This window comes from Cheilinus undulatus, linkage group 3 (genome assembly GCF_018320785.1).
Source record: "Cheilinus undulatus linkage group 3, ASM1832078v1, whole genome shotgun sequence".
NCBI lineage: Eukaryota > Metazoa > Chordata > Actinopteri > Labriformes > Labridae > Cheilinus > Cheilinus undulatus.
Window position 1 is genome coordinate 56,692,105 of NC_054867.1, and position 10,459 is coordinate 56,702,563.

The 10,459-nt window shown below is 43.0% G+C and overlaps 1 protein-coding gene across 1 annotated transcript; it reads left to right on the forward strand.

Annotated features, from left to right (window-relative positions):
• The first annotated feature begins 1,086 nt into the window (after window positions 1–1,086).
• On the forward strand, window positions 1,087–8,324 carry mych (myelocytomatosis oncogene homolog). The gene is made up of 3 exons (XM_041782743.1): window positions 1,087–1,282; window positions 3,210–3,755; window positions 5,653–8,324. The coding sequence occupies exons 2-3, from the start codon at window positions 3,218–3,220 to the stop codon at window positions 6,246–6,248; spliced, it is 1,134 nt and encodes a 377-aa protein (XP_041638677.1). The 5' UTR covers window positions 1,087–1,282; window positions 3,210–3,217; the 3' UTR covers window positions 6,249–8,324.
• The last annotated feature ends 2,135 nt before the right edge of the window (window positions 8,325–10,459 follow it).

Below are 10,459 nucleotides of genomic sequence, written 5' to 3' on the forward strand. Positions count from 1 at the left end.
ATGTAGTTTTAGTGTTGTTGTAGTTTTAGTTTTATTGTAGTTTTAGTGTTATTGTAGTTTTAGTGTTAATGTAGTTTTAGTTTTATTGTAGTTTTAGTGTTAATGTAGTTTTAGTGTTAATGTAGTTTTAGTGTTGTTGTAGTTTTAGTTTTATTGTAGTTTTAGTTTTATTGTAGTTTTAGTGTTAATGTAGTTTTAGTGTTATTGTAGTTTTAGTTTTATTGTAGTTTTAGTGTTAATGTAGTTTTAGTGTTAATGTAGCTTTAAGGTTAATGTAGCTTTAATGTTAATGTAGTTTTAGTGTTGTTGTAGTTTAAGTGTCATTGTAGTTTTAGTGTTATTGTAGTTTTAGTGTTATTGTAGTTTTAGTGTTAATGTAGTTTTAGTGTTATTGTAGTTTTAGTTTTATTGTAGTTTTAGTGTTAATGTAGCTTTAATGTTAATGTAGCTTTAATGTTAATGTAGTTTTAGTGTTGTTGTAGTTTAAGTGTCATTGTAGTTTTAGTGTTATTGTAGTTTTAGTGTTAATGTAGTTTTAGTGTTGTTGTAGTTTTAGTTTTATTGTAGTTTTAGTGTTAATGTAGCTTTAATGTTAATGTAGCTTTAATGTTAATGTAGTTTTAGTGTTGTTGTAGTTTTAGTTCTATTGTAGTTTTAGTGTTAATGTAGTTTCAGAATCATCCCGGAGTTCTTTGCTGGGCTGGCGTACTCCTCAGATCCAGAAGGACGGACCAGCAGACAGACAGGCAGTGAGACACCCGGCATCTCCGCACAATCCACGTGTGTTCTGTCCCAACTTTTACCCGCCACCATTTTCCTGGAATCCCTGCCTTGTTGTATCACTCCGCGACATAGACCCCAGCTTCAATGCGAAATTACTGAATACTACCTTAACGCACGTTCCTCCGCCTTTATTTATTCAGAAATGGAACGGAACCAGAACATATTAACCATATATTTGAATGTCATCGTGGACTTTTTGTTGGTTTTAACATTTTGGCGCGATTTTGGTGGTGGCGGAAGCACATTGGCGAGCACGCCACTTATAAACCGAGCGACCCCGTCGGCCACACCTACTCTGTCTGCTCGTAGCGGAGGAGAAGGAGAAAGAGAGGGCCGTAACACCATGCTGCCGTGCTCCAACTTTAATTTCACTCGCAGAAAATTACACGTACGTGGTCAGTGGTAGCGCTTCGCCCCTCCCTGTGGACTTTATCGGATATTTCGGACGTTTTCTCCGGTTTTCTTCACATTGACGCCCCGTCTGTAAGGACACTGAAAGGTAACTTGGTGCATGCGGGTGAACTGGGGGTACTTTATGTGGTCCAGCCTACAAATTTGGCGTTTAACTTCAGCGTTGCTGCTTTTAATGGAGCTTTTCTCTCCGTCAGTGCTGCAGTTTTGCCGTTCTAAGTGGTAAAAACTAGAAATGCCGGCTTTCACGTGGCGTTGTTTAACCCATGCGGAGTTTAAATGACCCCAGCAGCGGGTCAACCATTGAAACACTACGGACTTTGGGTTTTTCTTTAATACTATATGGCTTATTTTTTCAGGTCACTTTAAACCGACGCATATTTATGTCTTATTGCACGTTTGGCCTTTTTGTACATATCTCACATGAATGAAAATTCGCTTTGGAAAGGTGTACATTATGTTCCTTTTCTCTGTTACTAAGGTTTTAGCATGAAATGACGTGTTAAATGACACATGAGTGAATTTTCATTGAAAGTCTGACTTCTGAAGTGTCCCTGGAGCTGTCATATACACTGCACACGCTGTACCGAGACACGCCGGTGTTACGGTGCACTGGGCGACCGTGCTAACTGGTGACCTGAATACGAATCCCTCAGTAGATGTTGAAGTTACAACAGATGTCTCAGACTGAACACATGCCCTTTACTTTTTCTATAGAAGTGTGTTTTGATATTATTTCTGACATTCTCACAAAGAAAACTAAACAAAGAGGCAGTCTGAGACATCATCCCCTTTAACGGCTGTTGTAACTACGACAACCGCAGACGCAGCCGACTCAAAGTCTCCGGTTAACACGGCCACCATTCAAACCGTCACACCGGCGACTATCAGCGGTAACAGATGCTTCAGATTTTTCCGTTATGATATTTTTCACCATCATATTTGAAAGTAAAATACTAAGATGGCACTAATATGGCTTTTAATGGAAAACGTCAGTTATGACAAACTAGGACTACAGACCAAGCACTCAGCTCAAAGTCACCAATTAACAAGGTCACACTTATAACCGTAACACTGGTGCTCCTCTCATCTGTTAAGAACAGTATGTGGGTGTTAGGGTTGAACTGGGGAGATGCCAACATAAACACCATTAATGACTTAATTTCAGTGTCTTGTCAGGCGCAGACTGGTCTGTGTTTAAGTTCCTTTAAGGTGTCCCGGTCTGGGTCTGGCTCTGTCTGCAGCACACACTGCTGCTTTGTTCACTCACACAGACGTCTACACATGCACACATATGAGCATGAGAGCCCGTTTATTACAGGATTCCCCCGCTCTAAGTAGGGCTTCCTCTTTGTTTGTGTATTTAAATGATTGTGTAGTATTCAGAGTGATTTTGTATTACATGCAAAGTTTAATAAGTTATGTGAATGATTTACCTCAGCAGTGGAAAATGTCACGTCCTGGCTGGTTGATGTTAATGTACAGAGGTTTTTTAGGGTTTTAATGGCCTCTACCTAGACTCAGGTCTGTGTGCTCTGAGGTCTTGATTGCATGCTGGTGTGAAACAGCAGCTGAGGTGTGGAGTGTTCCCAAACAAAACTTTGTGTAAGCTTTTGTTTCTGCGTCAGCAGGCAGCCGGCTTCACCTCAGCTTGTTTTTATGAACCTAGTGAAAAGGAAAGATGTAAATAGTGGAAAAAGGTGTAAAATTTCTTTCGGGTCTCTCTCCCAGCTGTTCCTGTGATGTCATGGGGAGGGGGGAGATGCAAATCTTTGGGGTGATTTACGCTCTGGGGAGCAGTGGGCGGGGCTTAAGTGATGTAAACATAGATAAAGGTGGCACGCTGCCTTTTGGGCTCTCAGTGTGGGGAAACCACTTTACACTTTCACTACAACACGTGTCGCTGCTGCTGCTGCTGCTGGGATTTACCCCACTGTGCTGCTTCTACACACTACTGCCTCAAGGATTTATTTTTTCTTTCTCTACCTCTAAGATTTTCTGTGTTTTTGTCACAGATTTCATCATGTTGCAAAGCTTCGCTCAGTCGCAGGACTGGCTTTACTCCGAGCCGCTGCTGTTTGACGATGAGTTCTGCCAGAGTTTGATGAAGGATCTCCAGTCTTTGCCGACCCCCCCTCAGTCCCCTCCGATGAAGGCCGGAGTAGACGGCAGTAAGCCCCTCTCCAAGGAGGACCAGCTGAGCTACGTGTCGGACATCCTGCTGGAGGATCACGACATGCAGCTCTGGAACTACGACTTCTTCCACTCGGATGCTGCGGAGAAAGACGGCGAGCCCAGCCAGCCGTGTTCGCCGCTGGAGGAGAGCGGCGAGGATCTGTGGCAGTGCCTGGTAGCAGACAAGAGCCTGGACGAGAAGCTGGTGTCCACCATGCTGGGCTCCAGCCCGCTGCTGTCTGAAATCAACACCAGCATCTTCGAGGAGATCGCCGGCTCCACGCTCGACTGCCAGAACCTGATGGACACTCAGGAGACGAGCGAGTCCACGTCAGACTACGGCTCCACCGGGGGAGAGTTTTCCACATATTCATCCAGTGACTCTGGTGAGTTTGAAAAGTTATTTTCATGCTCAGTAGTTCTGTCAAAGTTTGGTACAATACTGGATTTTTTTGTCTGGGTGTGAGCTGGTTTAAAACTTCTTATTTTTAACTCTTTTCTACCATTTTAGGAAATATTTCTGCTTTTTCATACATTTATAAAACTTAGTTTGCCTTTCCAGGGTTAAAAAAAGAATTGTAATTTTTGCCGATGTGGAAGTTTTTTCATGTTAAACAAATTTTCAGATTTAAACTAGCCAGCTCAGTAGTTTCAATTTTAGCAGATAGATTTTTAAACTGAGACCGGGGAGCAGCGGTGGATTTATCTTACATTTGTGTGTCTGCAGGGAGATGCTGCCAAAGTGTGCAGAAAAGAACATAACGTCTGCAGTTTAAAAATGAGGATCAATCATGATTGGTGCGATTATTCTCGATTGTAAAGGAGCATTCCTCTTTTTAGTGTTCACTACCAGGGTTAAAGAACGACTCTGTTCCTTTGTTTCCTGACTTCCGGATCTGAAACTCCAAGCTCATAGAGGTTAATTTTAGATTTAATAAGATGATCATCTTTCTAAACGGTCCTCATGGATGTTTAACTCTGATAATCATCTCCGACCTTGTTCTAGAGCAGCTTATCAGTATAAACAGTCCTCACCTAGAGCGCCCTCCCTCCTATTTCATTGATAATTCCTGGTTAATGTTTAGTGGCGCTGAGCCCAAACTCGCTCTTTGAACTCATCTTATCTGCACGCCGGCCGCCCACCTGTAATCCTCAGGAACGTTTTTTTACTCTCGGATGTCATTTGAGCGTAGGCGGGGCTTTCACTCCTGACTGCCGCTAGGAGATGAGAGGGTTTATATGTGTGAGTCATGTTCAGCAGCTCCATCTATTACCACCTAATGAGTCATCTCAATGGCTTTAGAAACCACAGAAGAAGACTGCCGCTTATTCAATTATCCCCTGAAGATTAGTCAGGACTAAAAATAAGAAGTGTGTCTTTGTCCAAATAAAGCTGAATGTTTGACTTTATATACTCTGAGTTTATGGTACAGTCGATGAATGAACCCTGCAGCCCCTCTCAGTAACACTGATGCCCTCTAACTGCTGTAAGCTGCTGTGGATTCACGGCTGTTTACAGTCAAAGGAAATATCTGTGTGAGCGTAAGCTGAGCCCACATGTGTACGGTGTCCACACTGGTGTTTTTGGTGTCAGCTGAAACGTCACCACTCAGCAGATACGGTTACCTAAAGGGTCAAAAAACAAGGTTGTCCCTAGGCGTGTAAATTCCCACTGAAGTAAAGGAAAAACATGTGAACACAGCCGACTAGTCCAAAGTTAAACATAAACATCAGTAAGCAAACGGTTAAACAGTGTGACAGCGTTGTGATGCAGCGCTGCAGGCTGTCAATGCCTCTACATTCCTCAGCTGAACGTCATCACTAAATAACCCCACAGCTCCATCCCCGTGTCCTAGAGCTAAACCACGCCGTTCTATCAGACGCTCTCTGTGCTACAGCGGTTAGCGTTATGTCAGTGGAGAGCACTGATGCAGTGAGGCAGTACTGATTCAGAAGAACTACAGCGGTAACTAGTGGCTGGAAAGGGCATTACAGGAGTAGGACTGCAGGCTAGAACTGCTAAAAATGTGGATGAGGATTTTAACTGATTAATTCTGGAGCAGACGATAGAGGATCTGGTTTAGTACTGCTCTGTTAATCTAATCACTATGAGAATGACTATTCTTCTGCGTAGGTGCCTGCAGAAAACTTCATTTTTTAGAGAATACTTCCATGACCGCATCCTGCAGCACTAATCTGAGCGTAAATGCGTAGCCAGCCAATCGTGTGCATCCCTCGTTGTTCCAGAAACTCCTGACCTTTTGTTGTCTTTTCCTTTTACAGAAGAAGAGATCGATGTGGTCACAGTGGTGCGTTGTTCCTCCAGCCCCTCCCCTCTGCCCTCATTGGCTGACCTGTCCGCCCGTCAACAGAAGCAGGAAGAGGAGAAGCGAGCTCTCCAGCGCCACCACTTCGAGATCCAGCTGCAACACAACTACGCCGCACCGTGTCCCGCCTCACCGCCGCCTTCATCCAACAAGCGTGCGAGAGGCAGCGACGGCACGTCACGCTTCCATTACTCCTCGTCCCGTAGCTCGTCTTCGTCATCCTCCTCCTCCTCCTCTTCGTCGCGGTACAGCCACCACCACCACTCGTCCAGGAATTCAACAGAGACGGAGGACGAAGAGGAGCGGAGGCGGACGCACAATGTGATGGAGCGCCAGCGGCGAAACGAGCTGAAGAACTGCTTCATGCGTTTGAGAGACAACGTCCCCGAGCTGTCGCACAACGACAAAGCGTCAAAAGTGGTGATCCTGAAGAAGGCGAGAGACTGCATCTACGGCCTGGAGGACGAGAGCCACAGACTGCAAACCAAGAGGGACAAACTCCGAGCAAAACAGGAGGAGCTGAAGGCCAGACTGGAGCGGCTCCGCAGCTAATGGACCAATCACAGGCTTTGTTTCAGCTCAGGAGACTGTGTGTGTGTGTGTGTGTGTGTTGGGGGGTCAGGGAAGAGACATTGTACAAAGATGGTGGATAGGAGCGTCATGCTAAAAGAACGCACAAGTTTGAAGACATTTCATGGACTTGATAGAGAAGATTACTCAGTCTGGACTCAACCGTTGCTATAAATCCACACTCGTTGCCTCAGATCTGATCATTCTCATGCCTCGACTGCTGACTGTTGTAGAGAGTAGAGTTTTAAAGAGGGCGGAGAGAGCAGATATTTGTACTAAAGTCGGGCTGGAGGCACACTGAAACTCAAACCCTGGGTTCTGTTAGTTCATAAATGTCAGTTGTGTGTAATAACGGTCAGCCACATCAGCTCAGCAGCTGATTGAAACTTGAATAATGTTTTCAGGACGTCCCATAGCCATACTAACCAGTGATCCCTCCACTCTGACCAGTGTGTGATGCTGGCTTTCCAGTTATTCCTTCAGCTGCAGCGCCTTTATTCCAGATGTTGGGGTCAGTCAGAGGTTTCAGTGTGTCTCCAGCCCTGCTCGGCTTCAGGCGGACCTTTGGGCCCAACACCACTCTGTTATCAGGTTCAGTACTGTATAGAGCAGGGGTGATACTGTATGAATACAAAGGCTCAGCCTGGGTCAGCTCTCCTCCAGATCACCAGCTTCAGAGTATGTGTGGAGATGTTTGTGTGATGAAGAGTCATGATGAAGCTCTGACAGTAGCCATAATAAACAGCATTCAGGTTCTGAGGAGGCGGAGCTGGAGGGGGACTGAACCGTCGGCAGGGCTAACGTAGCAAATCAGCCAAAGTCGGGTTGAAAAAACCTCTGAATAACGTTTGCATGTCTGAAACAGAGACAGATCTTATTTAATGGTTCTGGTTGGAGGAAGCTGCAGTAGCAGCAGTGATACTGTGACGTTTTTCTAAGAGAAAAGGTTGATATTTTTATTCTTCTATGACCATAAACTCAGTGGAAACTGTTTCAATGTAACTGTGGTTCATTAATCGGCTCGTCAGACGTTTGATTCTGGCTCTGAACTTAAAAATCAGGATAATCCAGATTCGATTTCCCTGTAGCTTCATGTAAGCTGATGTTAGAAGGCACGATTTTAAGCAGAAGTGACACACACTCACAGGTCTATGATGATGAACGTTATCGTCCGTTGTAAACGAAGACTTAGGCGATGTATATTTGCTAAAGTAAGCCCCACCGATGAAACATTAGCAGACTTTAACTGGTGCCATCTCTGCCATAATGAAGCTGCTGCATGGGTCACAGGGATGCAGAACGTTAGAGTTTAATATTTAAGTTTGGAGAATAAAGGCGTAAATCTGTACCTGTTCACCAGGAGCCTGTTGTCTTTAAGCTTTCAGGTGTTTTGTTGGGCTCGTACTTTGGGCTGGATCTGAAGTTTGAAATATTGCCAATATTATGGATTAATGTGCTGTTTGTAATGATGGGAAGCATTTGCTTGTGTCAAATGTCTTAAATGCATCCTGTTATTTTTTTATGCTAATAGAGTTCTTCCTCTTGGGTCTGGCTGTACTTGAACAGACGTGTTCATTAGGAGTAATGAGTGGAGGTGTTTTTGATGTTTTTATGGTAAACCCTGTTCTGCCTTGAATGAATTCTGTTCAGGACTCCTCGTGTTCTTTTGTTGAACCTCACTGTCTTGTTAAAACCTCCATCGCTTCCAAAACAGCCATGAATTTTTCTAGCTTTGGATTTTTTCTTCCAAATATCCTGGATTATTTTAGTTTTCAGCCACATTTTTACAGTGAGGTTTTAACAGGACAGTGCTGGGATTTATTCTTATTTTTCTTAGCATGATAAAACCTACCTCCACCTGGCTTCAGTCTGGCCTGTAATATGTTGTTTTGGTTAATATTGTATAGATTTTTTTTTATTAAATGTAAATATTTTTGTTATTGTATCATAAATTATTTTTGTCATTTTTTTTCTTTGTTCCTTTAGATTTAAAAAATGTTATTCTTTACCAAACAGCACTTTTTTTTAAATATTGATGTAATTAAAGATTGAACGAGAGCTGGGAAGTCTGAGTAGTTTATTCAGAGAAATGATAAAGACAAACATTTGTAGAAACCCTCTCATCAAGGGGGATTTAGTTATGGCATCAGCTCACAGACTCGAATAAAAACATGAAAATAGCTAAATTAAATACAAAAATAGCAAAAATATTAAATCTTTACAAAAACACGAAAATAGCAATATTAAATATTTACACAAATAGCAATAATATTATATATGGTATAGATGTGAATAAAATCCCAGCTAATGTGCACATCTAAAAAAGAAACTTCCAGTCCTGATAATCATTTAGCACGCTGGTAACGACAGAGGGAAGCTGCACACTCTGGACAGGTGGTAGGTAAAATAATGATGAGATCAAACTTACTCTAAATGAAGTTCCTGCTCAGATGTCAAACTTTAAACCAATTTAACAAACCAGGAATTTTACAGGCAAACTTTGAACTTGAAGAATATGAGAAACATGTAAAATAACATTTCTGAAACTCTTTAACAAGTGTAAGGACAGGAATAACCTCAAAGACAGAAAAATACAAATCAAATCTCTGATTTGACTCAAGTCTTCTGGCCGCTGTAGTGAGAAACAGGCTAGTCCACACGAGGGCGGGTATTTCTGATGATAATAAACTTTGTTTGTAAAAGCAGAGGTTTACCAAGTAAGCTGACAATCACAGTTACCACAAACAGCAGAACACAAGAGAAAGACAAAACCCAGACAGCAGAAGAACCCATGAAAAACCACAAAACACTGCAACTCCAACATCATAAAGCCCAGCAGGACGTTATAAACACGAGATGGTGTCAGGTTAGAAAGATTCATACAAACCAGAAGATTCCTGAGTCAAAGTGAAACCAAGAATAAAAACCCAGAATAAGCTAGATGGAGCTTTTTCTGTGCTGTGCCTCCTACGGACTGTTTTAGCAGTCTGATAAATCACTGCTATGCTGCACTGTGTGACACGAATCTCATCCAACATCAAGACTGATGTGTGCTCAGGTAAAAGTCCAGGTAGTCTGTTGAAACTGACTCCAGTAGAAGGAAAAGTCCTGGTCTATAAATCTGCTCCAGTAAGGGTCAGAAGTATTGTAGACTGGAGCAGTATCTGAGGAGATCCTGAGGAGCTGTCCAGGTACACTCACACCTCTATAATACAGTAATAACAGTGGTAATTTAACTCAGAAAGTTACATTTAGTTCATTTAAATAGTTCATGTTTGTCCACACTGCTTAAAGCTAAAGAACACCTTTGACAGTGTGAAATATTTAACGATATGAGAGAGCTGCAGGGACTGTAGAGGTCAGGTGGGTCTCCTCTAAGAACAAAGCAGAACCTCAGATCAATAATAATGATGATGATGATGAAGGAGAGGGACTGTGCCACCTTTAGCAGCACCTTTAGTCACAGACAGGAAGTCTAACCTGGTGGATAACTTCACTCATGCTGCAGATGTGTCTCACATAAAAACAGTCCACCAGAAAGATGAGCTAAAGAACCCCAGCAGGATCACCGTGACATCCAAACACGACTAAACACACCTAAGACTCTGCCCAAGGGCATGATGGGTACAACCCACACACCTCCCCAGATCTGAAATGGCAGTGGGCGGAGCTTAGATCAGTAGCACTAACACTGGTGGATCAACAGTGTCAAATACCTCCAACACTGGAGATAAAACTTTGGAAGTTAAATCAACTCTGACTAGTTTAACCCTGAGATATCAGCTCTCCAGGTTCTACTGTGTGAGGATGTGATGGAGGATCAACCGGAGGAAACCGTACCAGAGTATGGTCCTCCAGTAAAGTTAGTCTGGTTTCAGCTGGCTTCAGTGGAAGTTAAAGAACTGATAAACCTGCTGAGTTAGAGTAATTAGTCAGTTTAACCCTCTGACCTCCAGCAGCATCTTCCTCCTATGTAGTTCTATAACCATGGATGGGATTAATCTAATCAATGATACTCTGGGTTAGAAATAACCTGTCCTCCCTCTGAAGATTGAGGAGCCTTGAGATTTTACGCTTTGACCACAAACGTCCCATCTTCTCTGGACTCAGAGTTTAGGTTCTTCCTGAATGTCGAGGAGAAAGGTTCATCTAAAAGCTGGAGCAGATCGGACTGACTCAGTGAGAACCGTCCA

Bases quoted from the DNA above. Each gene is read 5' to 3' on its own strand.
- mych (XM_041782743.1), top strand. From the start codon at position 3,218: ATGTTGCAAAGCTTCGCTCAGTCGCAGGACTGGCTTTACTCCGAGCCG. The intron at 3,756-5,652 runs GTGAGTTTGAAA...TTCCTTTTACAG, and splicing joins ATATTCATCCAGTGACTCTG to AAGAAGAGATCGATGTGGTC.